This window comes from Hyperoodon ampullatus, assembly GCF_949752795.1.
Source record: "Hyperoodon ampullatus genome assembly, chromosome: 19".
Lineage (NCBI taxonomy): Eukaryota > Metazoa > Chordata > Mammalia > Artiodactyla > Ziphiidae > Hyperoodon > Hyperoodon ampullatus.
Window position 1 is genome coordinate 39178049 of NC_136932.1, and position 24290 is coordinate 39202338.

Genomic DNA, 24290 nt, shown 5'->3' on the forward strand with positions numbered 1-24290 from the left:
GGTCTCCTGGGCCAAGCCTGAGTCAACTTTGACTTCCCTTTTCCTCACATCCTATATCCAAGCCATCATCAAGTCCTGTTGGCTCAAATACATAACTGGAAACTGACCATTTCTCACCACCTCCATTGCTACCACTCTGGCAGCTGGTCCACGCCACCTGCAAATCTCATCTAGCTTTCTGAAAACTTCCCTCTGCCCTTGCCTACCTACAGCCTACTCCGGACAAAGCAGCCTGAGAGAGAGACAGAGAGAAATCCTTCTAACACTGTCACCCTCAGACTTAGCTGCAATTTAAAATCTGCTGGGGAATTCTCAAAAAGTTCCTATGTCTGCACCTCACCCCAGATATTCTAATGTAATTGATATGAAGCGGGGCCCAGCTAGAGGTATTTCTACAGCACCCCAGATGATTCGAACTTGTGGCCAGGGTTGAGGAACACTGTTTCAGTATGTAAATCTCATATCTCTTCTCTGGCCAAAACCTCCAACACTTTCCATTTCACTCAGAGTAGAAGCCAATGGTCTACAGGGCGGTATGTGATCTGGCCTCCTGTGACCTCTCTTTCCTCCCCTTCATTCATTCCATTCCAGCCACACAAGGCACACTTCTACCTCAGGGCCTTTGCCTTTGTTCCCTCTGTCTGAAAAACTCTTCACCCAGAAGTCTGCATGGCTTAATCCTTGACCTCCTTTAGGTCTTTGCTCAGCCATCACTTTCTAGTCTGCCCCCTATAAAATTGCAACTCTTGTCCACCATTCTCTGTCCTTATCCTGCTCTATTTTTCTTTATAGCACTTGTCACCGTCTGACTTCTGATATATTTTATGTATATCGTCTGTCTCTTCCCCACTAAAATGTAAACCCCAGGAGACTGGGAATTTTTAAAAACTGCTAAGTACTTCTATTACCTGTCTGACATATAGTAAGGTCTCATTAAATCTCTGTTGAATAACTGAACTTCTGTATGTCTGTATGTTTTGGTGGAGGCTGGCGCGTGGTTTGGGCCAGGTAGAATCTGAGGCACTAAGGGATACCAGGGGGGAGGTCCAGCATTTGGGTTTGAAGATGATGACTGAAGCTGTAGGACCAGCCCAGAGGAACATGGACATAGGGACAAAGGAGCCGCCAAACCTGCTTCTCCCCATGTGCATCTTGATGGGTGAGACCTCCATCTGCCTGGTCACCAGACAGGCACCTGAGGTCATCCTGGACTCCTCACCTCCACATCTCACTTCCCAAACAAGTTCTATATTATTGTCTAAATATCTCCAAAATCTGCCACTTCTGTCTGTCCACACTATCACAACCATCCTCTCCCCCAGACTACTGCCAACCCAGCCTGGGGCCTCTGTTGGTCTCCACCATACAGGTTAAATGGTTTTCCTAAAACATCTGACCTTCTCTCCCTGTCTGAAAATCTTTCAGTGGGCTCCCCACTGCCCTGGGGGCCAAAGCGCAGCTCCCACAAGGCCCTCTGTGCACGTGGGCCGGACTCTGAACTCATCACTTGCCGCTCAGCCTATAGGCCCCCAAGGCGCAGGACTTCCTCACACCTGCGGGCCTGGGCTCAGGACTCAAACAAAGCGAAAGAAGCGATTCTTGTTGGGAGAAGGCTTTCCTGCGGACCGCGCTGTCTCCTCTGGCCCCCCTGAGCCTCACTTCACGCCCACTCGTTACTGACACTGTCTGGCAGTCTATCCCCCGTGTGGCTGGGGGCGCCTGAAGGAAGTACTATAATTGCAACGGGTCTGTGTGGGTCACTGCTACGTCAGGGAGAGGAGACTGGCAAGGTAGCCCCAGGGAGGCAGAAGGGGAGCCAAGAGTCAGTCCTAGAAGCCAATGGGTGAGTGTGCAGGGTGTTCCGCTGCGTCAGCGAGGCCCGAACCGCCCTCGGGAGGAGGAGCCTGGGCTCCGGAGCCGCGCAAGCGGCCCTCGTTCCCACCAAGGGGCACTGACCACTCTGCGCCCGCAGGCCTGGCGGGAGTCGCAGGGCTAGGGCTCACCCGGCTACCCTCCCAGGCGAGCTTCCTCTCTGGGCTTCTGCATCCGAGCGGAAAGGGCGGGGACGCCCGCCAAGCCGTGAAGCGGGTGGACTGGAATCCTCGGCGCCGCAGCAGAGCCGGCAGTCTTCCTGCGCAGGCGCTCTGCTCAGGCTGGGAGGGGCGGGGCCTGGACGGGTCGGGGGGTGGAGTCAGCTCCTGGGCCCGCCTCCACCAGCTCCCGAGAGCTGCCGAGTGCTGGGCACCCGGGCTATTCTAGGGGCTTCAGGTGAGCAGGGGGAACAGAGGGATCAGGAGACCTCCCTCGAGGTGGGGCCGTCGGTCTGACCGCGGGTCCATCTGTCCTGCCGTCTGCCAACAGCCGCCTCCGCGGAGAATGGGAGAACAAAGGGAGGGGGCGGTTCTGGGGCCCCTGAGGGAATCCAGGGTCCCAGGGCCCCCGCCTTGCCCGCTGACACTTTCGGTTTCTCCCCGAGTCAGACGCGCCGCCCTAGAGACCCTGGGCCGGCGCTGGGCGCAGCTGCCGCTCTGCGTTTGCCTGTCCATCTTTGTGTCTGTCTTTGTGTCTGTCTGGCTGTCTCCGAGCTTGCCTCCACTTCTAGAACTAAGCCTCCGGGACACCGACATCCCGCGAACCCTCGCCCCTCTCCCATGGCAGGTAAGTGGGCGCAAGGCCGAGGGTCTCCGTTATCCGCCCCCCGCCACGGACTTGGGAACCCGGTGTCGGACGCATCCTCCGGGAATGTGCTCGGACTGGCTGTGTGGGGCCCCTCCCTTCCTCCCGAGAAGCCGCCGCCCTGCTCCCCCGCCCCATCTTTCTCATTCTCTTCCCACCACATTTTCCCCGCCGCCTCGCGGCCCATGGGCCAAGGGGTAAAGAGATGAGGTCGGGGGCCCCTTCTAACCTACTCCTGTCCCCCCACAGGCTACTTGCCCCCCAAAGGCTACGCCCCTTCGCCCCCACCTCCCTACCCTGTGACCGCTGGGTACCCGGAGCCGACGCTGCATCCTGGGCCCGGGCCGGGGCAGGCACCAATGCCCGCCCACGTGCCTACCCCTGCGCCCGGCTTTGCTCTCTTCCCCTCACCCGGCCCTGGGGCCCCGGGACCAGCTGCCCCCTTTTTGCCACTGCCAGGGGTGCCTTTTGGCCTCGAATTCCTGGCGCAGGTGAGTGAGAGGGAGGGAGGGAGGGAGGAGTGACAGGGAGGGGACCCAGGCGACTAGGCCGGCCAGCTGATGTCTGCGCGTTCCCCTACTCTCTTTCCAGATTGATCAGATCTTGATTCACCAGAAGGCTGAGCGGGTGGAAAGTGAGTGGAAGGAGGAGTATGTTGGGCCTCGTGACGGGGGCAAATAGTGGGCTCTTGGGCAGGCGCTGGTGTCCGAGCCTCAGTGTGTCACCCCTTGGCAGCGCTCCTGGGCTGGGAGACCTGTAACCGCTACGAACTGCGCTCTGGAGCCGGACAGCCCCTGGGTCAGGCGGCGGAGGAGAGCAACTGCTGTGCGCGGCTATGCTGTGGCGCCCGCCGGCCCCTGCGTGTACGCCTGGTGGACCCCGGGGACAGAGAGGTGCTGCGCCTGCTCCGCCCCCTCCACTGTGGCTGCAGCTGCTGTCCCTGTGGCCTCCAGGAGGTGGGTGGGGAAGGATGGGGACAGGGAGAAACTTGGGTAGGGGGCAGGCCGATGACCGGGGCACGACCGGGATGAGGCATGAGATGAGGCGTGCCTCCTGTGGGAGTTGGGCGCAGGTGGGATGGGAGGTGAGAGGGATGACAGGTGGTCTAGTGAAGGGGATGGGAGGTCTTGTGAGGGGAGACAGGTGATAAAGCTAGACCGGTGAGCACTTGGGCCAGGGTGCCTGGCTGGGCAGTGATCCTGTCTGCCGCCCACTCCAGATGGAAGTACAGGCTCCACCAGGCACCACCATTGGCCACGTTCTACAGACCTGGCATCCCTTCCTCCCCAAGTTCTCCATCCAAGACGCTGACCGCCAGACCGTCCTGCGAGTGGTGGGGCCCTGCTGGACCTGTGGCTGTGGCACAGACACCAACTTTGAGGTATCAGGAATAAGGGGAGATTCCTGGGACATTCAGAAACCAAGATGATCCGTGCGGCTGGATGGCCAACAGGACGGTCAAGAGCTCATCAGTCCAAATCCACTGTGATGCCTACCACATTTCCAGTTTTCCTCTATTCAGAAATAGGATGGCCCATGGTCTTATAAAAATATGGCAAAGAGGGTTTCACCTTAAGGGCCAATGCTGATTGTGACCTGCAGCCCTGTGTTGAGGGAGAAAAAAAATCTAAGGTCAGGCTGGATTTAGGGTGAAGGATGCTTACTGAGTGTACCATGGGCTGGGCCCGCATGGCCGCTGTATGAGCCCAAGCCCTGGAGCAAGCACTAATTTAACTTGTTAACATCCTGTGGCTTGCCCTGCCAACCCATAAGTCCAGACGTCCACCCACCCACCCCCAGCCTGGAATCCTTCTTACCATGAATTTCAATCACCAACCTGGAGCCTGGAGAACCCAAGTGATGACCATTTCAAAGTAAGGCCTGGGAAACACCTTACTTTCTAGAAGACAAAGGCACTTGAATATCTGTAGATAAGGGAGAAACAACAGGTATATCCCAGTAGACTTTCCAAGGCTTCTGATGATGTACCTTATCTTAGGTTACTTTTAAAAACTGAGTCACCTTGGTAGCTGGGGGAAGGTTCTGTGATGGGAACTGGTTGGGAAAGAGGTAACTGGGTGAACTCTGGTTGGGAATATGTAGATCGTGGGGTTCTCATCGGGCCAGTCTTCCTTTTACATAATTATGAATGGTCCATATTTGGGGCTGCACTCTTGGCACCGCAGGGCTGACTGGGAGAGGCCCTACCCACCCTGGGACTGGTCTGCAGGAAATGCCCCAGGGCTGTAGGACCATGGGGGAAGGAGATGGGAAGGACATCGCTCTAGTTCTAGTCACTAGAGAACGAGCATAGGAAAAAGTCCAGGAAGTCACGGTGAATTACCATCCACATTGGCAGGGCCTGTTGCTGCTGGGCCCAGGGAGGCCAGTGGAAATCCTGGTCCTCAGAGGCCACTTTCTGCTGTCCCCTCCCCCCACTAGATGGGCTTGGATCCACCCTGGATGAGGCTTGCATGCCATGCTAAACAGAGCCCTCCCTACCTTGCAGATGCGAGGACCACAGGCACCCCTTTGGGCCTTCTAGCAGCCTGGTCAGCTGGTAGAGTGCAGCCAGGCATTTAGCAGCCTCCCTTGCCTGCTTGGCCAGGCTACTCTGTGCAGGGCACAAACTGCACAAACCGTGGGCGGCAGGGACTTTGGTAACCAAAACAAACCTAGTGACTGGCCACCCCCTAAGGAGATTAGACTGTATTGTGCTTCTGTTTCTCCCAGCACTGATGTCTAGTAGTCACATGTGGCCTTTCAAGAACAACAGATCTGAGTCTGCAACCTGATTTTTGCTGTGTACTCACAGTGTGACCTCGGGTGCCTCAGTTTCCCCAGATGTCACATGGAAACCCAAGGCTTTGGGAGGACTCGCTAGGTGTAGAGCCTGCACAGTTCGTATGTGGTGACTGTGGGAGTGAGACTGGATGCCATGAGATCAGGCACATCTTCCCCATGCGGGTCCTTCCTCCCTCCCTCTTTCCTTCTCTCCTGCCAGGTGAAGACTCCAGATGAATCCCGCAGTGTGGGCCGCATCAGCAAGCAGTGGGGTGGGCTGCTCCGAGAAGCCCTCACCGATGCAGATGACTTCGGCCTGCAGTTCCCACTGGACCTGGACGTGAGGGTGAAGGCTGTGCTGCTGGGAGCCACATTCCTCATTGTGAGTCGGGGCCCCTGCCCCGACCCCCCGCTGCCCTTTTACTCTCACTCTGAGGCTTTGAGCATTTCTTGGTCTCCTGCTAGCAGAGGGTTAGGGACAGACTCTATGGGGGCTTGTGGTTCCAGACCTGGGTTGTGATAGCTGAGCCAGGCTGGCCCAGCCAGATCTCCTGCTGACCGTGCCCTTCCCTCAGGACTACATGTTCTTCGAGAAGCGAGGAGGCGCTGGGCCCTCTGCCATCACCAGTTAGAGGCCACCTCGGGGTGAGGAGACCATCATCTCAACCAGAATTCAAGATGGTCACCCGCCCTGGCCCCTCCTCAGAGGCAGCCCCTTTCCCTCCGTGTGCACTGCAGGGGAGAGACAGGGCTGCCCGAGAGGCTGGAGGCTCGGTGCCCCACGCCTCCCCTGCTCCCCTGGCCTGCTTCACCTGTAGCCCCTACGGAAGGGTATGTACGAGAGCCCTTCCCCTGCTACTTCCCACCACTGCCTCCAGCAGACCCTCAGCACACGGGCGTATCGGCTTTCCAACTTTCCCTGCCGACTTCCTCCCAACCCCCTCCAGGGTCTCTGCTCCAGATGAGGCCTTAGAACGCAGGGTTTTATGACAGGGCTGGGGTGGGGAAGGTCAAGCAGCACCGAAGCCGGCAGACCCGGTCACCCTCTCCCCACATCAGCTTGGCCAATTAGTTCAGCCTCAGATGATGGCACTCTGAGGGGGATCCCTACCTCCCCCGCCCCGATAGCTATAGGGCCAGGGCCCCAAAGCCGACTTCCTCTCCTTCAGCTGGTGCTTGCTTCAACTTCCTGTGCCTTACCACCCCTTCCTACCCCTTCCTTAGGAAGGAGGCTGCATCTTTGTATGTTATATTCATATAAACTTTGTAACTTTTTGGACATTGGGAGGTGTATGTAATGGGAGAGGGCAGGAGAAAGAGTTGGGTGTGGGAAGAAACAAAGGGAACTATGACAGCTTGGATGGGCGGGGGCTGGCCCATCTCATAATCCATGCTGCCAGGATCAAGTGTCCTCGAGTCCAAGAGAGCCACTTTCATCACCCATGATGGCCCCAGACCAAGCCGAGGCAGTTTGGTCCATATGCCCCAAGTCAGGATGGCTGCTCCGGTCATCCAGGATGGCTGCTCCCACAGAGCCCAGGGTGGTAGCTGATGGCAGCTCAGGATGGTTGTTCCTGTGGCCCAGGATGGCCTCTTGCTCATTTTCTGTGGCGACAGAAGCTTCCCACGGGTGTGATGTGTCGCTGCTCTGCTCCCGCAAGTCCTCCTTCGTTGGGAATGTGGTGGGCAGAGTGCACTAGAGCCTCCTACGGCCAAGGGAGCTCACGCCCTCGGAGACCAACGGGCAGGGTGAGGAGACACTCACCAGTGCCCGATCCTGGGCTCCTCCGGTACCTGCCCATGGCAGGCTCTCCCCAGGTGGGAACACACTCTGTCAGGACCTTGTTCCGGTTCTGCTTGGTCCCACGTGACCAGGCCCTTGGTCCATCTGGTGTCTGTGCCCAAAGGAATAGAGCTCAGGGCCGGGCCAGGACGTAGCGACTGGCGGCTGAGAGGTCCCACTGGTAACGCTCCAGGACACGCCGGCAGTCCGCTCTGGACCAGCTGCTGAGGTAGAAGAGCTGGTCCACCTGTGGGGACGAGAGGAAGGACAGCTGGCGGCCAGAGGGCCAGGCTGGGAGGGGCAGGGATCTGAGAGAAGGGTGTGGCTGTACCTTGAGGTTCCGGATGGCAGAAACCACGTCACCCCCGGTGGCTCTTAGAGCCTCCTGGCACTCCTGGTGGGTGACTCCATGCACGCTCAGCTCCACCTGCCGGGGACAAAGCCTCACTTAGGCCCTTCGCCAGCCTGTAGCCCCTTTTGGACACCAGGACACTTCAGGGAGCCCTCACCTTCATAATCCTCCTCTGCAACTCGGGGTCAGGCAAGGGTCCCCCAGAGGGGACAGTGGCCTTGCTGGCTCCAGGTGCTCCCACAGGGTGACTGTGTAGGGGTTCTCTTTTGGGCCAGGGAGGCCGCTCCCTGGGAGGCTGGCTGGGCTGGGAAGAGGAGCTGGTGGCTACGGGGGAGCGGGGGGGCACACCTGGGGGTCCCTGGGGCACAGTTCTGGCATGTCGAAGTTCGGGGGAGCTCGACCCACCTCCTGTGGGGCGGGGGCCCAGGGACAGAACCGACTCCAGACTCTTGGAAATGCCTACACATTTGAGAAAAAACAACTTGAGAGGAAGCCCAGCTGCCTTCTTCCCATTCTCTGGCTATATGTGCTGTCCTCGGGGTGGTCTTCGTGTCGGGGGGACAAGAAACCAGGTGTGCAGGATGGACGCCCAGGCCGAAGCAGCTGAGGGTCCAAAGAACTGCCAGGGGCTGCAGTGGGGAGACGCTGTCTAAAGTACAGCTAGGATGTCAGCAAGCAGAATGGGGGCCAGGAAATCACAGGTGGGGAAATCATATCTGCAAAGGCAGGGCTTCAGAGCAGGGGGCATCGCCGGAGGCTTATCCTTGACGTCCTCGGAGACCCTGGAAGCCCTGTCCCCACCGCCATGCCCACCTTTCGTCCTCTGCAGGGCCACATTCCTTCTCTGGCCCCGAGCTGGAGGGGGATCCCGAAGCTTTACCTTCACTCTGTCCCTGTTGGAGAGTGTTCCAGTTCATTCTCCACACCCCCCAGCCCTACCCCATATAGCAGTGCCCTCTCCCAAAGAATCTCTGGGGCTTCCAGGCAGGCTGAGACCTGAGTGGAAGCTCCAGTGGGAAGGCAAGTCCAGCCTCCCCTCCAGCTTTACCCCACCCTCCTCCCCAGGTTCCCCTTCCAGAGAAGTTGCTGGACTTGGTTGGTTCCCCGAGTTCAGCTCTGCCCCCCACTCTTTCAGGTCCTCACCCATCTATGTTTCCCTGGTGTCGCTCTCCCCGGGCAGGGGAGCCTCTGAGGGCTGGACGGGTGGCTGGTGAGTCTACCAGCGTCACTGCCGAGGCTGGGAAGTTGCCCACTTTGAATGTGCGACCATTCTGGCCCTTCCAGGTTGTGGAGTCGGGGCTGTGGGAAGAGGCTCTGGTGAAGGGGATGGGAGCCAGGGGAGAGTGAGGGCCGGGCTCCAGCCCACATTCAGCTCACAAGCTGTGCGCCATGGAGCTGCATCTGCCCGGAGGAAGGGAAGCTTTTTTCTCTCTAAAACAAAAGGGCTCTATGGGCCAGCGGTGGCCCCAGCAGGGAGGCCAGGACTGTGGTGGAGCTCTCAGGGCCCAGTGGGGAGAGGAGGAGATGAGGCAGAGGGTTGGGGTTCAAGCAGCTGGGGAGAAGCTGAGCTGGGACCAGGGCCAGGAGGGTGGGGAGCGAGTCCTCCCCCTGGGGATGGGTGGGAGGCACGAGGCCCTCACCCGCCCTCGATGACAGTGATGGGGTCACCAGGCTCCATCCTCAGGGCACCGGGCTCTGTGACATCCCTCACACAACGTCCCTCAGGAGGCCAGGCCTATAGAGACAGGAGGAGAGGGTGGCTGGGCTTGTGACCTGAGTCAGAAGGGTAATATGGGAGCAGAGTGGAGACTTCGTGCACCCAGCAAGCAAACCCATACCAGGTATGTCCTCTGTCCTGGGCCCAGGGTGGGACTGTCCCTGTCCCTCAGTTGTAATCCAGTGGAGGAGGCAGACCTGGATCCCATGCCAAGCTGGACACAGCCCAGGGGTCAGGGAGCAACAAAGGGGGACCCTGCCTCTACCTAGGGGACCAAGGGGAGAGTCACCCTGCACCCTGCTTTTACTCCACACCCAGGCCCATCAGATCTGCCTCCCAAGCACCTCTGGGAATTTTCCACTTCTCCATAGCACCACTGCCTCGACCCTCATCCAGACCTCTTCATCTTACTTCTGCTTCACAGCCATTGTGGCCTACTGGTTTTCCTACCTTCAGTACCATCCTTCTAATCCATTCTTGCACCAAACCAGAGTGACATAACCTGTAAATGTAGCTTATAACTCCCCTGCTCACAACCCTTCCATGGCCCCCAGGTGCCCTCAGAGTTAAGGACTAAACTCCTTTAATAGTAGAGTATATAGTGATTTAGGGCACAGCTCTGAAGTCATATTGACTGATTCAAATCTCCAGTCCTCCACTTCCTGTGTAACTTTTGGCAAATCACTTAAACTGTCAGTGCCTTAACTGCCCCCTCTCTAAAATCGAGCTGGGTTGTTGTGAGGATTAAATGAGTGAACATGTATAAGGATACACGTAAGGCACTTAGTACAGTACCCTACACAGATCGAGTGCTCTAGGTGTTAGCGCTGGTTATTTACCGTGTCTCACAAGTCCCTCCTTGGTGCACCCCTAAGATGCCTCTGCCACCTCAGTCACCGCACTCCCCCCACCCCACGCTGAACCTTTCCTCTGCCTGTCAAACACCCACTACATCCTACTGCTCTTGTCTCTGGGCTTCCCTCTCTCTGCCCCAGCCCCCGGCCCTTCAGCCTGCATCCACTAGACTCCAGCTGTCTCCCTGTGGCTCTGAGCACCCTGAAGGCGAGGACTGGATCTGCTTTGTTCAGAGCCAGGTCCCAGACCCCAGCCCGGGAACCAGTATACGTTAGTCTTGTGCATGGAACCCTGGGAGAGGGAATGGAGGGAAAAGAGACTGTTTCTGGGGAGGCAGGAGTTCTCACCTCTTGGAGCAGCCCTTCTAGGTAGGAAAAGGTGGGCCGGTCAGCAGGGTGGGGGGCCCAGCAGCGCAAGGCGAGCGCGTAGAGGGCCCTGGAGCAGAGCGGAGGCCTACGCAGGCGGGCTCGGTCCTCCTCCAGCCGCTGCAGGATGAGGTACGGCGGGACCCCGGCCCAGGGCTCCTCGCCCCCGGAGAACATCTCCCACAGCGTCACCCCAAACATCCACACGTCCGAGGCGGAAGAGAAGGCCCCGTGGCGCAGGCTCTCCGGTGCACACCTGCGGAAGCGGAGCTGAAGGGGGCTGGATGTGTGCCAGGTGTGTGCCCCGGAGCGCCCACCTGCCACTGTGCACGCCCCTTTAGTGCGCCCGCCGTGGTGCTCAGAAGTCCTCCTTTCCTGGCCCTTCCAGACCCGACGACGACGACGACTCCTCCAGTCCACGCCTCCCTCAGAGGACCAGCCCCTCCGCACCCCCTCAGCTCCTGCCCTTCAGACCCCTCCCCTCCGCCCGGCCCCTCACCAGGCGTAGGGAATGCGGCGGGGTCCGCCCATGACGTAGTGGCCCCCGGCGCCGCCCAGAGGCCGCACCAGCCCGAAGTCAGCCACCTTGACTGTACGCGGTGAAGCCAGCAGCAAGTTGCGCGTAGCGAGGTCTCGGTGCACCAGCCCGCGGGCCCCCAGGTACGCCATGGCCCCCGCCACCTGCCGCAGGAAGAGGGAGAGCAAGGCCACGGGCAGCGGGGGCGTGGGGGCCGGGGTGGTCAGGCGTGCGTGCAGGGAGCCCAGGGGCGCCAGCTCCATCACCTGCGGGAGCACAGCCGTGTGAGCGGTGGTCCGGCCCCACGAGACCCTGACGCTCACCCTCCTGTCGCACATCGGCCCCCGGGACTGTCCCGGGAGCCGGCATCTGGGTCTGCTCACCATCTGCAGAGGCTGGCCCAGTACGAGGCCGTGCAGACACAGCAAGTGTGGGTGTTCCAAGTTCATCATGATGGATACCTCTCGCAGGAAGTCCCCTAGCTCAGTGCCCTCGGGGCCTTCAGGACCCACTCGGAGGGACTTGACAGCCACTGGGACCTGGGCGTGGGGGGAAGCACCATCAGGCAACGTAGGGAACAGTTAAGCCAAGGCCAGAGCAGAGAGGCACACAGAACAGAGGGAGAAGCTGGCCCAGGTACCCAGAATGAAGTAGGCTCCCTGGAGACTCACAGCCTTGCCACTGGGCAGTGTCCACAGCCCTCGGTGCACCACACCAAAGCAGCCGGAGCCCAGAAGCTCCCCTCTGCACACAGCCCGGTCTGGGATCAGACACTTGAGTCCCCCATCTGGCTCAGGGAGGGATGGAAGGCTGTCTGAGGGTGGGGTGGTCTCCTTCTGCCCTGGGGCAAAGCCCCCAAGGATCTGAAACAGTGGTGGAAATCATGTGTGTGGAACCCTGCATACATCCTTCTCTGCCACTCAGCCCACCCCCTGCCGGGGCCTGAGCTGGACCTTTAAGCCTCTCACCGCCACCCCAAAACACACACCTTGTAGACCCAGTTCTTAGACTTGAGCCCCGAACGGTGCCTCTTCAGAGCTTCAGCCAGTCTACGCTGGGCTGGGGGAGGCCAGAATCAGAGGGATGGGGTAATGGGGGAGGCGGGGAGCAGGACGCAAGGGATTTACAGGCAAGCAGGGGGTTGGTGGGTGTGGTGTGGGGGGAGAGTAGCAACTAACAGGCTGCGGAAGGAGACAGCAGGGCCTTGGGGCAGGGGACCCTCACCAGGCCGGCCCATGCCAACGCCGTCCAGATCCTCAGGTCTTACAAAGTCGAAGTGTTCTGGCCGAGTAACATTAAGCTCCTCAAGGATGGGTCGGTAAAACTGGGCCAGCTGGATGTCCTGGAGCAGCCGATGCAGCCACAGGGAGCCCGCCTCGGGGAGCATGTCTGGAGGAGGAACCCCTGTGGTGCCCTGTCCCCCAGACACATGGCCCAGGGTGGGCACCTGAGACACTCAGGAACCAGAGACATGGTTGCCTGCTCCATCCTCAACCCCTCAGAAATACTCAGGTACAGAGGGAGGGACATCAGAACCAACCAGGATTCCTGCCCCTCACACACACAAACCCCAGGAAGAATGTTCTCCTCACACCTAAGATTTCACCACTGCACAGACTTCAGGTGTGTGGCCCTGCTCACTTTGAGCTATTATGGCACACTGCCCATACCCCTAGGCCACCCAGATTCACCACCTTTTAGACCTGAGATGCACCCTTGTACACACCCACTCAGGTACACCTGAGACATTCTGACCCACCACATACACTCCAGAGATGCCCAGATACACTAACCACACCATACCTGAGATACACAGGTACAACACACACACACACACACACACACACACACACACACACACACACCCCTATAGATGTGATGCAAAAGACACCTGAGACACCCAGATACATGTCCTCTCAAAGCCGAGGCATTCCAGTATACGCTGCCGTAGAACACCAGGCTTCCTGCCAGGTACCCCTCACACACACCTACTTGAGACATGTTGAGTTCACTGCCTCCAAGATACACCGCCTCATGTCTGAGACACCCAGGTCCACACAAACACACACAACACACAAGACATCAAGCTACGGTGTCCACACATACCTACGTTATGTGGGCAGACTGCCTCCTCTGCCCAGAGACGCCCAGGGTCACTGCCTCTTCTGCACCTGAGGCAGCAACATTTGAAATCAAATCGGGCATTTGTGATGGGCGGTTAAGCTCAGGTACTGCTCAGAGCCACCCAGTCTGCCAGGTGCACAGTCCCTTCCACACCCACCTGAGCTCAGCTCCAGGTACAGAGCCTGGCCGGCACACCTGAGTCACTCGCTCTAACCTGGCTCCAGGGCAACTCCACCAATCTTTATTAAATAAGGCTCTAGGTGCTCTGGGTGCCGGCTGCCTGCACACACACCTGGCCCCCTCCCTCCCCCTACTCAGTGAAGCCCGGAAGAAGCGGAGGACCCCAGACGGGGTCCAGATGGACACTCGGAGGTGGCGAGGAATCGAGCACGAGCAGGGGCGGGGAAGGCGAAAGCCCAGGACGCTGGGAGACCAGCACCAGTAGCCAGGTGGGAAGGGGAAAACACGAGATAGGGGACAGGAGAAGACGCGCCCGCGGAAGGTAAGGACTGGGGAGGGGAGGCTCAGCACCCGCGGACGCGCTCCCAAGCGACCGCCGCCCCGCCAGCCCGCTCGCCGGCGCCCCTGCGTCCCCGGACCCTCACCTGGCGAAGGCGGAAGCGGCAGCTGGGGAGCCTCCCAGGCTGCCGGGACTAAATCCCGGGGAGGGCGGGACGGAGGCCGCGGGGGGCGGGGCCTGGTGGCTTGGCCCGGGTCGTCGGGTGGACTAGGTGAGGGCACCTGTTGGCCGGTCCTCCGCCAGGCCAGATCCTGAGAAGCCTCCCTTCCCCTGTCCTTTGCTCGCCTCCTTCCCACCCTCTCTCCACCTTCCCACCCCCTTTCCAGACTTCAAAGAACTTCTCACCCCTCCCTGGACTTCCTCCTCGGTATCCCGTCCCCGTCTCCCCTACCTCCTCTTACCAAATCCTCCACCTCTCTCAAGCAGAGCCCCACCCCTTAAATGAATACGCACCTAGTAGAGATATCCCGCCCAGGCCCCGGGAATATAAGGCTAAACAGAACATAGTCGCAGCCCCCTAGTAGGGGAGAGGGCTTCCTGGCACTCTGATGGAGGAAGCCGGCCTGGTGCAGCGGGCTTGGGAAGGGCGCCACGGCGGAGGTGTTGATGGTGGTGCACGAAGTCAGCTCCCAGCCCGGACAGAGTCTAAGACTGAAGCCATTGGTCTTTTCCCAGCTCTGAAAGTCCTTTTCCCAGTCTAATGTGCTGCCCCTGAAAAGGACCATTTGGGGAGCTCCCCAGGGTGGAATCTGTGGGGATTCTTGTGGGGGGGGGGGCTGGGGAGTGGAGACAGCTTCTGAGTGGCTCCTCAGCCCCATCCCGGCTTGGTACCTGGTCTTGGTGATCAAGGGCAGCACTCCATGCCTCAGGGCATGCATTCCCATCACTGGCACTTCCTGGCCTCATTCTGGTATAAGCCCCTCCCCCCATGTCACCACTGCTGACCCCAGGGCCCTGTATGGTGCTACTTGGCCTGTGGGGCAGGGACACAGTCTGGCTCAAAGAAGGCTCTGAGGAGAAGGATGCTCTCTCCTTTTCCCTCAGGGGTCCCAGGGAGGAAGCCACCAGCCTTAGGGCATCTGGCCTGTCTCCTTCTGTCTCAAGGAAGGATGTGTGAGCATAGCAGCTGCTGTCCCCAGAGTCCCTTGGGAGGAAAAGCCCACCTCATCTTGGTAAATACATGGGAAAATCCAGCCTTAATGGGAAAAAAAATCATAGTTCACAGTTCTACTTCTGTGGTTTTCTTGCCAATTATCTTGCCCTCCAACCAGGCCAGATGACAGATGTGATTGTACCCTCCACATCTGTCATCTCTGATATACTGTGGACTAGCTCCACACAGTAGGGGCTGGATCTGTCTTGTTCTTCCTAAGGTACCTGGGACAGTGTAGGCATATAATAGGTGCAAGGCATATTGGTTATGAAGAAGACTGCTCAATCTAATTGTTATTCCTTTGTTCGTGATCTGTCTTTTCTCCCTGCTTTTAAGGTATCATTGGTGTTTCATAGTTATATTACAAAGAGTCTAAGTATGGATCCCTTTCTATTTATTCTATTGTATTTCCTTTGTTTATGAATTCATATCTTTCACCAGTTTTGGAAAATTATCAGCCAGTATCTCTCCAGATATTCTTTTTCCTCCTTTCCTTGTGTTCTCTCCTTTGAGGACTCTGATTAGAAGTATGCTAGGCCTTTTCACTGTCCTCCAAATCTTTTTTTTTTTTTTTTTTTTTTGTCCTTCAAATCTTTTAACCCCTCTTCTGTGTTTTCCATTCTTTGTGTCTCTGTAATGCAATCCAGGTCATCTCTTCAACTCTCTTCCAGTTCACCAATTCTCTCTTTGATTATGTCTGATGTGCTGTTTAATCCATACACTGAGGGGTTTTTGTTAGTTATAGTTATATAAACATTCCTAAACTTTCTATACTGACAGTACTTTACTGAGGTATAACATATTCAGTAACATGCACAGATTTAACTGTACGGTTCAATGCATTTCAACAAATATACATATCCATTAATGCAGATAAAGACCCAAAACATTTCTTTCTTTTTTTTGGTAAATATTTATTTATTTATTTATTTATTTATGTATTTATTTGGCTGCACCGGGTCTTAGTTGCAGCACGCAGGATCTTCGTTGCGGCATGCAGGATCTTTTATTTAGCTGCGGCATGTGGGCTTTTTTAGTTGCAGCATGCAAACTCTTAGTTGTGGCATGTGGGATTTAGTTCCCTGACCGGGGACCAAACCCAAGCCCCCTGCATTGGGAGTGGGGAGTCTTTTTTTTTTTTTTTTTTGCGGTACGCGGGCCTCTCACTGTTGTGGCCTCTCCCGTTGCAGAGCACAGGCTCTGGACACGCAGGCTCAGCGGCCATGGCTCACGGGCCTAGCCGCTCTGCAGCATGTGGGATCTTCCCGGACTGGGGCACGAACCCGTGTCCCCTGCATCGGCAGGCAGACTCTCAACCACTGCACCACCAGGGAAGCCCGGGAGCGGGGAGTCTTAACCACTGGACCACCAGGGAAGTCCCCAGAACATTTCTGTGATCCCAGGAAGTAGCCTTATGCCCATTTTCAATCAATGCCATTCCCCAGAGGCAATTGCTATTCTTCTTCTTTTTTTTTTTTTTTTAATTTGGCCACGCAGCGCAGGCTTGCAGGATCTTAGTTTCCCTGACCAGGGATTGAACCCGAGTCCCCTCCAGTGGAAGCGCAGGGTCTTAACCACTGGACCTCCAGAAAAGTCCCAACCCAGGGCCTTTAGTGCCAGCTCCTAGGCCCTTTTTTTTTTTCTGCCCCACTGTTCCAGTTATCTATTGTTGAGCAACAATGCCTAGTGGCATTAAAACAACTATTTTATTATGCTCTGGACTGTTAGTGTCTGGAACTCCAACAGGACACTGTGGGAATGGTTTATCTCTGCTCTACTATGTCTGGGGCCTTGGGTGGAAAAACAAAGTCTGGGGATGACTTGACAGCTGTGTTATCACTCACACGTCTGGCAGTAGATGCTGGCTTTTGGCTGAATCCCGCCATGAGGACTCTGTTTTTGGCTGCACCACGCGGCATGCGGGACCTTAGTTTCCGGACCAGGGATTGAACCCGTGCCCCCTGTAGTGGAGGCACGGAGTCTTAACCACTGGACCTCCAGTGAAGTCCTCCATGTGGTCTCGATGTAGGCTGGGCATCCACATAGCATGAGTGACTGAGTTCCAGAGTGAGTGTCCCAAAAGGCAGAGGGCAGGAGGTGCTAGATTCTTAAGGCCTGGGCTCAGAAAGTGGCACACTGTAACTTCTGCCACATTCAATTGGCCTGCTAGTCATGGAGCCCAGGTTCAAGGAAAGGATACATAGAACCTACATCTAGGTGGGAGGCATGTCAAAGAATGCAGGGCCATTGTTTAAAACTGCCACACCCACAGAAGCCTCCCGTTTGGTGAGGGGCTCAGAAAAACCATCCCTGCCCTGGCAGGCCACACTGCGGTTGGTTGGCCTTATGCGCACAAAAAAAGCACAAACTCCACCAGCCTCCTGTGCTAAGTGCTAATGAAGGGCTTACATGGAAAAGGCATATCACAAGGGTTCAGAGAAGGTGCTGGAGTCATCAGGGACACTTCCTGGCATCTACCATGTGCCAGGCTCTGAGGAAACAAAGACACAAAACCTTAAGCAGTGGCTTTAGAGAGGAATGCGTGGTGTAGAGGGAAGATGTGTAAAGAAACACCACCACCTGATGTAACAGGTGCCACATGAGAGATGCCTAGAGCAGACTCATGCCACTCTGACTCAGGAGCTCAGAGAAGGCCTCTCAGAAGAGGTGATATCTGAGTCAAAGGAGAAAGTCATTCCAGATAGAGGAACAAGACTGGACAAAGGCGAGCAAACATGAGGAAACAGTGTTGGGGCAACTAGAAGTGACTCAGTATGGCTGTGGGGTGGGCAGAGCTGAGGTAAAGCTCCAGGGACACCTGGGGGTCAGATTCCAAGGTAGATCACCTACAGGTAAGAAGTGGGCACATGGCATGAGAGGAGGAGGATGCCCATGACACTGTGGGCACTGCCATTAAGCCTGAGAGATCCCAGGAGGGGGTGGGGTCAGGAGGAAGGCGTGTCTGAGGGAGGTGGACACGTGTGGAGTCTGAGATGTCTGTGGGGCGTTCAAGGGAGATTCCAGTTCTGTGTCTGGACAGTTCTGGCCTGATGACTATATAAGATGGTGGGAGCTGCTGATGGAGAGCCTTGAATGTCAGGGTCAAGGGCCAACTCTATACTCTGCAGGCAAGGAAGAGCTAGGGAAGGTTTTAAGTAAGAGATTATAATGGCTGATACTTAATGAGGGCCCATTACATGTTGGGCACAGTCCCAAGGATTTTATATGAACTGATTTGGACCTCACAGTAATTCTGTAAGGTCAGTACCGCTGGGTCGAATTTAAGATATCATCAATTGTAATATATACCATTATGCCATGACATGTCTTCAATTTAAGATGGGTTCTTCAGAGATGTTTAAATGTAAACAGAAAAAAAAGAAAAAAAAAGCCATGGAATCAAGGAAATATATGATCTGCATTTAAAACATGAGGAAACAGAAACAGAGAAATTAAATGACTTTCCCAAGGTCCAGTAAGAACCAGAGCCAGGATTTGAAATCGGGCAGCCCAACTCCAGAGCCCAAGTTTTTTTTTTTTTTTTTTTTTTGCGGTACGCGGGCCTCTTACTGTTGTGGCCTCTCCCGTTGCGGAGCACAGGCTCCGGACGCGCAGGCTCAGTGGCCATGGCTCACGGGCCCAGCCGCTCCACGGCATGTGGGATTTTCCCGGACCGGGGCACGAACCCGTGTCCCCTGCATCGGCAGGCGGACTCTCAACCACTGCGCCACCAGGGAAGCCCCCAGAGCCCAAGTTTTTAAGCATCATTTGATACTGGACAGGATGTTTGAGCGATGTGGAGTTTTAAGAAGACCAGTGTGACCACTGAGGGTGCAGTGGATTTGAGGGGTGTGGGCAGAGTCAGATGCACATCTGGGAGACTGCGGTCCACAACGAGAGGGTTCTAGAGTGGGCTGGGGGCCATAGAGCAGGAGGAGACAGATAGGATAGAGATCCTTCAGGAATGGACAGAACGGCTGACCCACTGCACGGTGGGTGTGAAAACAAGGACAGCTCCGAAATGTTGAGCCTGGAAAGAGGGCACAGCCTAAGAGGGTGTGAGGCAGCTACTGCAAACCAGAGGAGAGCGGTGGTGCCTGGGCAGTCAGGAGAGGGTTTCTCACCCCAGTATGGGCAGCAACGCTGCCTGGTACCTGACTGGCAATCACTTAGTATTTGTCAAATGAATGAATGTATGAATCATTGTATGATCTCGGGCAAGTTGTACGACCTGGCTGTGTGATCTCGGGGTCTCATTTTTTGGTGTAAAATGAAAGGACTGGACTAGAATGTGTAAAACAAAATAGAAGGTGTTCTCCTGGGAGGGGTAAGCATTCCCCTCTCCATCCCCAGGACCTTTATGGATCTCCCAAACAGTGGTTCTAACCCTGGCTGTAAGTTGGATTAACTGAAGCCCCATATGAGACCACTAAACTCAGAACCTCTGGAGATGAGGCCCAGCAACAGGTAGTTTTTAAAGTTGCCCAGATGACTCCAATGTCCAGCTGGTTGAGAACTGGGAGCCTCTAGGGACCCAGTTTGTAAACCACAGGGCTAGGTGAAGGCTGGCCTAGGTCCTTGGGCTGAGACTTATGGTTGGTGATAGGCCTCTCTTTTCATGTCCCATCTCCCATCCCCCAAACCCAAACTCCTGAGAGCCAAAGGACCAAATACCAGGGTCTCTCAACCACACACTGCTGACGGCTCGGACACGATCACTCTTTGTTGTGGAGGACTTTCCCGTGCATTTTTGGATATTTAGCGGCAGCCCTGGTCTCTGCCTACTAGACGCCAGTAGCACATCCTCAAAACCCCCAATCAAAACAATCAAAAATGTCTCCAGATATATTGCCAAATGTCTCGTCGCGTGCAAAGTCCACCCACCCCCCGGTTGAGAACCACTGTGCTACAAGAGACTCCCGCGCTCCCTCTGCCCTCCCCAGTTGCAGACAGAGGCCAGGCAGGGGTCGAGGCCACTTGACAGCAGGTTTAGTTGGGCCTGGCGGGAGGGCCTCTGTGGGAGCCTTCACAGTGTTAAATGGAAGGGGAGCATGCCAGCAGGCTGACTGATGTGGTCTCACTCTAGGGGGAGGGACTTTTCCAGAACACTCATTCCCGGATTCCCAATCAGTCACAGGAGGGCCAAGAGGAGCTTCTGGGGCAGACAGCCCCCGCTTTCCGGGAACAGGCAGAAGGGGGTGTGGGAGTGGTAGTGTGTATGGAGGGGATTCTTTCCTTCTGTAGATATTTTCCTGGCACGGTGACTGCCTCTGTCTGATTGGTTGAGGACTGGAGGGGAGGAACTTTCCAGCTGTGGGTGCCTGGGTCCCTGGAGGCCATCTGACGCTGGGATTGTGGGGATGTCTGGGTATCAGGGTCTGGAAGACAACCGTTGGGGCTGGAACTAAGGGTCTGGCTGCCCCCCTCCCCCCCCACCCCGCCCCACGAGAGAAGTGGAAGTTGTGGGCACATGCTCCTTAGAACTGGAGGCTAAGATCTGTCCTCATCTTCACAAGTCACTTTTTGCTTGGAGGCGGCTGTACCTGAGGGAAGACAGAGGGTGGGAGCCCATGGAAGGGAAGGGAAGGGGGCTGGGAGGGAAAGAGGAAGGATGGGGGGTGGGGGAAGGTACTGATGGGTCGGAGGTGGTAAGGCTGTTTCTGGCCCTTATCCCCCAACTCACTCCACCGCGAAGCTCAGAATACCCAGGAGGAGGACAGCTCCAGAGACAAAGAGCAGCAGAATCCTGGCTTCCCAAAGATCGTGACTTCCTGCAGGGAACCCAGGAGGCAGTGAAAGATCCCGGGGACCACACCCATCGATGCTGGGGTAGCCTAACAGCTCAGAGATCTGGGCGGGGTGAGGCAGGGGTGGGGAGTAAGGACCTGGGAAGCAGCGCTTTCGGGGCCAGCAGTACACCTCGAAGCCCTGGCAGGTGGAGCAGTTGTACAGGGTGGTGCTGCCCCCTGCAGGAGACAGCAGGACCAGCTCTGGGGCGGGAAGCTTCGCTGAACCCTGCGAGAGTCCCACACTTCCTCCCCAAACTGCAGGCTCTCCTCAGGTCCCCCGAGGCCCCTGGCCCTTGCTACCCTTTCCCTTTCCTACTCACGGCAGGCGGGAGCGCAGAGAGCTGAAATGAAAGACAAGGAGGATGGGGGTATATGAGCTCAGCCACACACTCCTTTGCCTGAGGACCTAGGCACCCCTTGATCCCTCAGGCCCGCATCAGTACCTTCCCTGTTGTATTCTGGGAGCTTGGTCTTTTGAAGCCATTTCCAATATGAAAGGAGTGAGGAGAGAGACGCTTTGATCTCTGGGGAGGCAGAGAGCAGCTCTAGTGCCCAGGGCCTCAGCAGGGCCAGTTCACCTCCACACCTTCACCCAGCACCGCCCCATCAAGCCCTCCTGTCTCCACCCACCCTCCACCCTTCCCAGCCTCCCCAGCCCCCTCCTCCCAACCCCCTCCTTGGTGCCATCCAAGCCCCTACGTTGTACCTCCCCCTCGACCTCACCCATGACCCTCAGGACTCTGTGAGTCTTCTCTGTGACTTTTTTCAAGGATGCATCATCTGTGGAGATGGGTAAGGACTGGGCGAGATTCCCTCATTGGCCCAGAAGGAGGTTCTGGGGCCTTTCCTGACTTTCCCAGGGTCTGAAGAAGCTCTCCCAGAGGGAGAGGCCAGTGTGTCCAGAGAGGCCAATGGACTGAGAAGATGGCTGAGAGGCACAGCTGGGAGGCCACATGCAGCCCCCTTAGGGCACAGGGGTGACTGCTGCTGAGCCCATCCCTGGATGTCTGATCTTACCTAAGGCAAAGGCCGAGAAGTTCCAGGAGACCTCACAGTCCTTCCACTGGGCCTCCATCTGGCTGCAAAGCTGAGCCAGGCGGCCCGACAAGTCATGGTCTGGGAAGCGGCAGAAGACACAGGCCTGGGCGGCTGCCAGGAAGATCCCACCTAGTGCCAGCATCCACATGAGGCCTGCTGGGGGTGCTGGAGCGGGGGCTGGCCCCACCTAGGCTGGGAAGGCCTTAGAATGCTCTGTGATCCTGGTTCCAGTCCTTTGCCTGGAGGTTCTAGAGTGTTCCAGAACAATTGGAGTCTCTAGAGCATTCCAGAACAGTGCCACTGCTCCATCCCTGACTGACTGGGGTAAACCTGGGGCCCAAGGAACTGGGACCAGAAGAAGAAACCTCTAGTGGGAGATGGACAGAGAAAGCAGGGCTTCTGCCGTACTCCCAACCTAGCCCTCAGCAGCCTTTACAAGTTTGTGGTTCCAAAAGCAACTTTATTTTTCTTCTTGTAAATCATGACCAGTGATAAATAATAAGTGACTCCCCCAGTGAAGAAGTTGTTTGTGAGTATCCCAGCCCTTTCCATATCCTCCCCCACTCTCTCAAACTCTTCTGTTCATCTCCTCTCTGCCCTGGGCAGCCTTGGGCCTTCCCCAGCTATCTCCTAGCAACAGGCTCACTGTTGCCTTAGTAACCGAGAGCTCTATACAGGCCTCCAAGGCCCAGCTAAGCCCAGTGACTTCTCTTACTTCTCACCAGAAGATCCTAGTGACTCAAAGCCCAGCAGGCCCCTCCTGCCTACGTGGTGATGTGAAGCACATGTACACACACACACCTTGGGATTAACCTAATTCTCAGTCTACTCACACCCATACCGCGGACACACCTGGTGCCAAAACAGTTTCTGGGCAACCCCAAACAGGCCTGGACACGCAGAGACCACAGAAAGGCCAGCACACAGACACCACCTCCAGCGACACGGATGGGAGCCAGGATGCCAGGGACCCATGCATCAGTCAGACTCACTGGCTAACAGGCACGTACACCTGAAGGAAGGCAGGCCAGGACCCAAGGAGATGCCCCGCTCCTCCCCATGGCCAGCCCCACCATCAATATGGGATCCTTTAAAACACTTGGATCTCCAGAGGGATGCTCCAGCCCCATAGTTAATGGGGATTATCCTAGCTCCCTTGTGCCAAGCTAGGGTGGGGTGTAGCCCTTCTGTCTCCCTCAGTGGTGGCTTGGAACACAGCAAAGAATCTCCCTTCCTGTGTTTCAGAGTGTTCTGACCTATCATTGGTCAGGCCAGGCCAGGCCACCAGCTCCAGGAGAAGTCACAGTCCAGAAGACCACATTAGAGCAATCCAAAGTCTCTCATTTCCCCCAGACCTCACTGTCCCTCCACGGTTCTGCTAAGCCTAGCCTGGGCAGAGAAGCATTCCCACTTTTCCAGACCCTGGATACTAAGCTCCAAGCAAGGAAACACCGAAGGTTCCCAGGCTCAGGCGAGGACCAGCCAGGGAAGCTTCCCCACCTCTCCCAGGATTAGCACCAGTGCAGACCCTCTGGTCTCGTGAGCCCTTGGGCTCTCTCTGGTTTGGGGATTCCTGCCCACATCTGGGCTCCAGTCAGGTGCAACGGGGCCCCTGACTCTCACTGCTCCAGGAGCAGAGCTAGGAAGAGGCTCAGGAGAGACTTCACCCTCTTTACTGACCCATTCTTTCTAACCCCCGCCTCGCCCACACAGTCAAACTGAAGGCAGCATTCCTAGTTCTCAGTTCCTAGTGCCGGACAAAGCGCAGAGATCGGGAGTTGAGCAGGTCTTCGGGGTCAGGGAAGACGGAGTCGAGACGGAAGCCATGCTCCAGGGCCACCCGCAGCACCTCCTCCAGGAAGCCCGGAGTGCCCACCACCTCCCGTCGCTCTCCTGGCCCCCCAGTCCACAGCGGCTGCAGCCCCAGTCTCCTGTACTCCACTTCGGGGAGCTCTGCAGGGCAGGGGGCCCATTCCAGATGAAAGTGTGGGCCTCCCTCCGCCCTGTCCTCATTGGCCACACCAAATCGGGCACGCATGGCACCCAGACACTCAGGGTCGGTGCAGAAGAGGTTGGCCCGGAAGGTGTCCACCTGGACAGAGCTCAGCTCATAGTGGTGTGGGCCCCGACGAGCAGAGAAGTGCACCAGGCGGGGGCTGCTATCTACATCTGCGTGGAGCAGGGCGGCTGTGGGTGCCGGGGTCCCCTGAGAGGCCTCCAGTTCCCGCAGGGCATCCAGGAGGGGCCGGATCTGGTAAAAGTCAGCCTCTGCCCTGAGAAGCGCTGTCTCCCCGTATCCACAGGGCAGGTCCAGGCGGCCCAGCCGTAGGAAATTGAGGATGTGCCGGAAGGCCTTGCCATCTCGGTCGATAAAGTAGTGGCCGCCTCCCTGGGGATTGAGGTTGGGGGTCATGGGGGTACCGGCCCTAAACATGGCCCCCAGCATGGAGTCTGGGAATCGAGTCAGGGTCTCCAAAGTAGTGGAATATAGCGTGCCCCCGACATTCAGGGTCACGGGGCCCCCAAAGGAGGGGGGCGAGGAGGGCACAGGAGGAGGAGAAATTTTGAGGAGTATCGAAGACACCAAAAGAGAAGAAAAGGCAGAACTTCCTGGATG

The 24290-nt window shown here is 56.9% G+C and overlaps 4 protein-coding genes across 5 annotated transcripts; 1 reads left to right on the forward strand and 3 right to left on the reverse strand.

Moving 5' to 3' along the window:
- The first annotated feature begins 2556 nt into the window (after positions 1–2556).
- Positions 2557–6739, forward strand: PLSCR3 (phospholipid scramblase 3). The gene is made up of 7 exons (XM_079725757.1): positions 2557–2658; positions 2926–3167; positions 3268–3310; positions 3412–3632; positions 3896–4057; positions 5681–5842; positions 6036–6739. Exons 1-7 carry the CDS (start codon positions 2652–2654, stop codon positions 6090–6092), a joined length of 894 nt encoding a protein of 297 aa, XP_079581883.1. The 5' UTR covers positions 2557–2651; the 3' UTR covers positions 6093–6739.
- Positions 6740–6852: 113 nt separating this feature from the next.
- Positions 6853–12436, reverse strand: TNK1 (tyrosine kinase non receptor 1; the record flags this gene model as incomplete). Of its 2 annotated transcripts, none has more annotated exons than XM_079725756.1 (12): positions 6853–7490; positions 7575–7670; positions 7753–8054; positions 8409–8488; positions 8739–8894; positions 9236–9330; positions 10515–10788; positions 11032–11315; positions 11433–11588; positions 11721–11912; positions 12038–12108; positions 12274–12436. In XM_079725756.1, the coding sequence occupies 12 exons, from the start codon at positions 12434–12436 to the stop codon at positions 7377–7379; spliced, it is 1983 nt and encodes a 660-aa protein (XP_079581882.1). In that variant the 3' UTR covers positions 6853–7376. The 2 variants fall into 2 exon arrangements, with proteins under 2 accessions (XP_079581882.1, XP_079581881.1); XM_079725755.1 differs by having other exon boundaries at positions 8739–8909.
- A 7919-nt stretch (positions 12437–20355) lies between these two features.
- Positions 20356–21821, reverse strand: TMEM95 (transmembrane protein 95; the record flags this gene model as incomplete). Its single annotated transcript, XM_079724766.1, has 6 exons — positions 20356–20389; positions 20530–20812; positions 20956–20976; positions 21079–21159; positions 21359–21415; positions 21653–21821. The coding sequence occupies 6 exons, from the start codon at positions 21819–21821 to the stop codon at positions 20356–20358; spliced, it is 645 nt and encodes a 214-aa protein (XP_079580892.1).
- Positions 21822–23285: 1464 nt separating this feature from the next.
- On the reverse strand, positions 23286–24134 carry KCTD11 (potassium channel tetramerization domain containing 11). Its single transcript, XM_079726421.1, has one exon. The coding sequence runs from the start codon at positions 24117–24119 to the stop codon at positions 23421–23423; it is 699 nt and encodes a 232-aa protein (XP_079582547.1). The 5' UTR covers positions 24120–24134; the 3' UTR covers positions 23286–23420.
- Between the last annotated feature and the right edge of the window lie 156 nt (positions 24135–24290).

Coding starts and splice junctions, on each gene's coding strand:
- PLSCR3 (XM_079725757.1), top strand. Junction 3,311..3,411: donor GAAGGCTGAGCGGGTGGAAA/GTGAGTGGAAGG, acceptor ACCCCTTGGCAG/CGCTCCTGGGCTGGGAGACC. Junction 5,843..6,035: donor TGGGAGCCACATTCCTCATT/GTGAGTCGGGGC, acceptor CCCTTCCCTCAG/GACTACATGTTCTTCGAGAA.
- KCTD11 (XM_079726421.1), bottom strand. CDS start 24,119: ATGCTGGGGGCCATGTTTAGGGCCGGTACCCCCATGACCCCCAACCTC.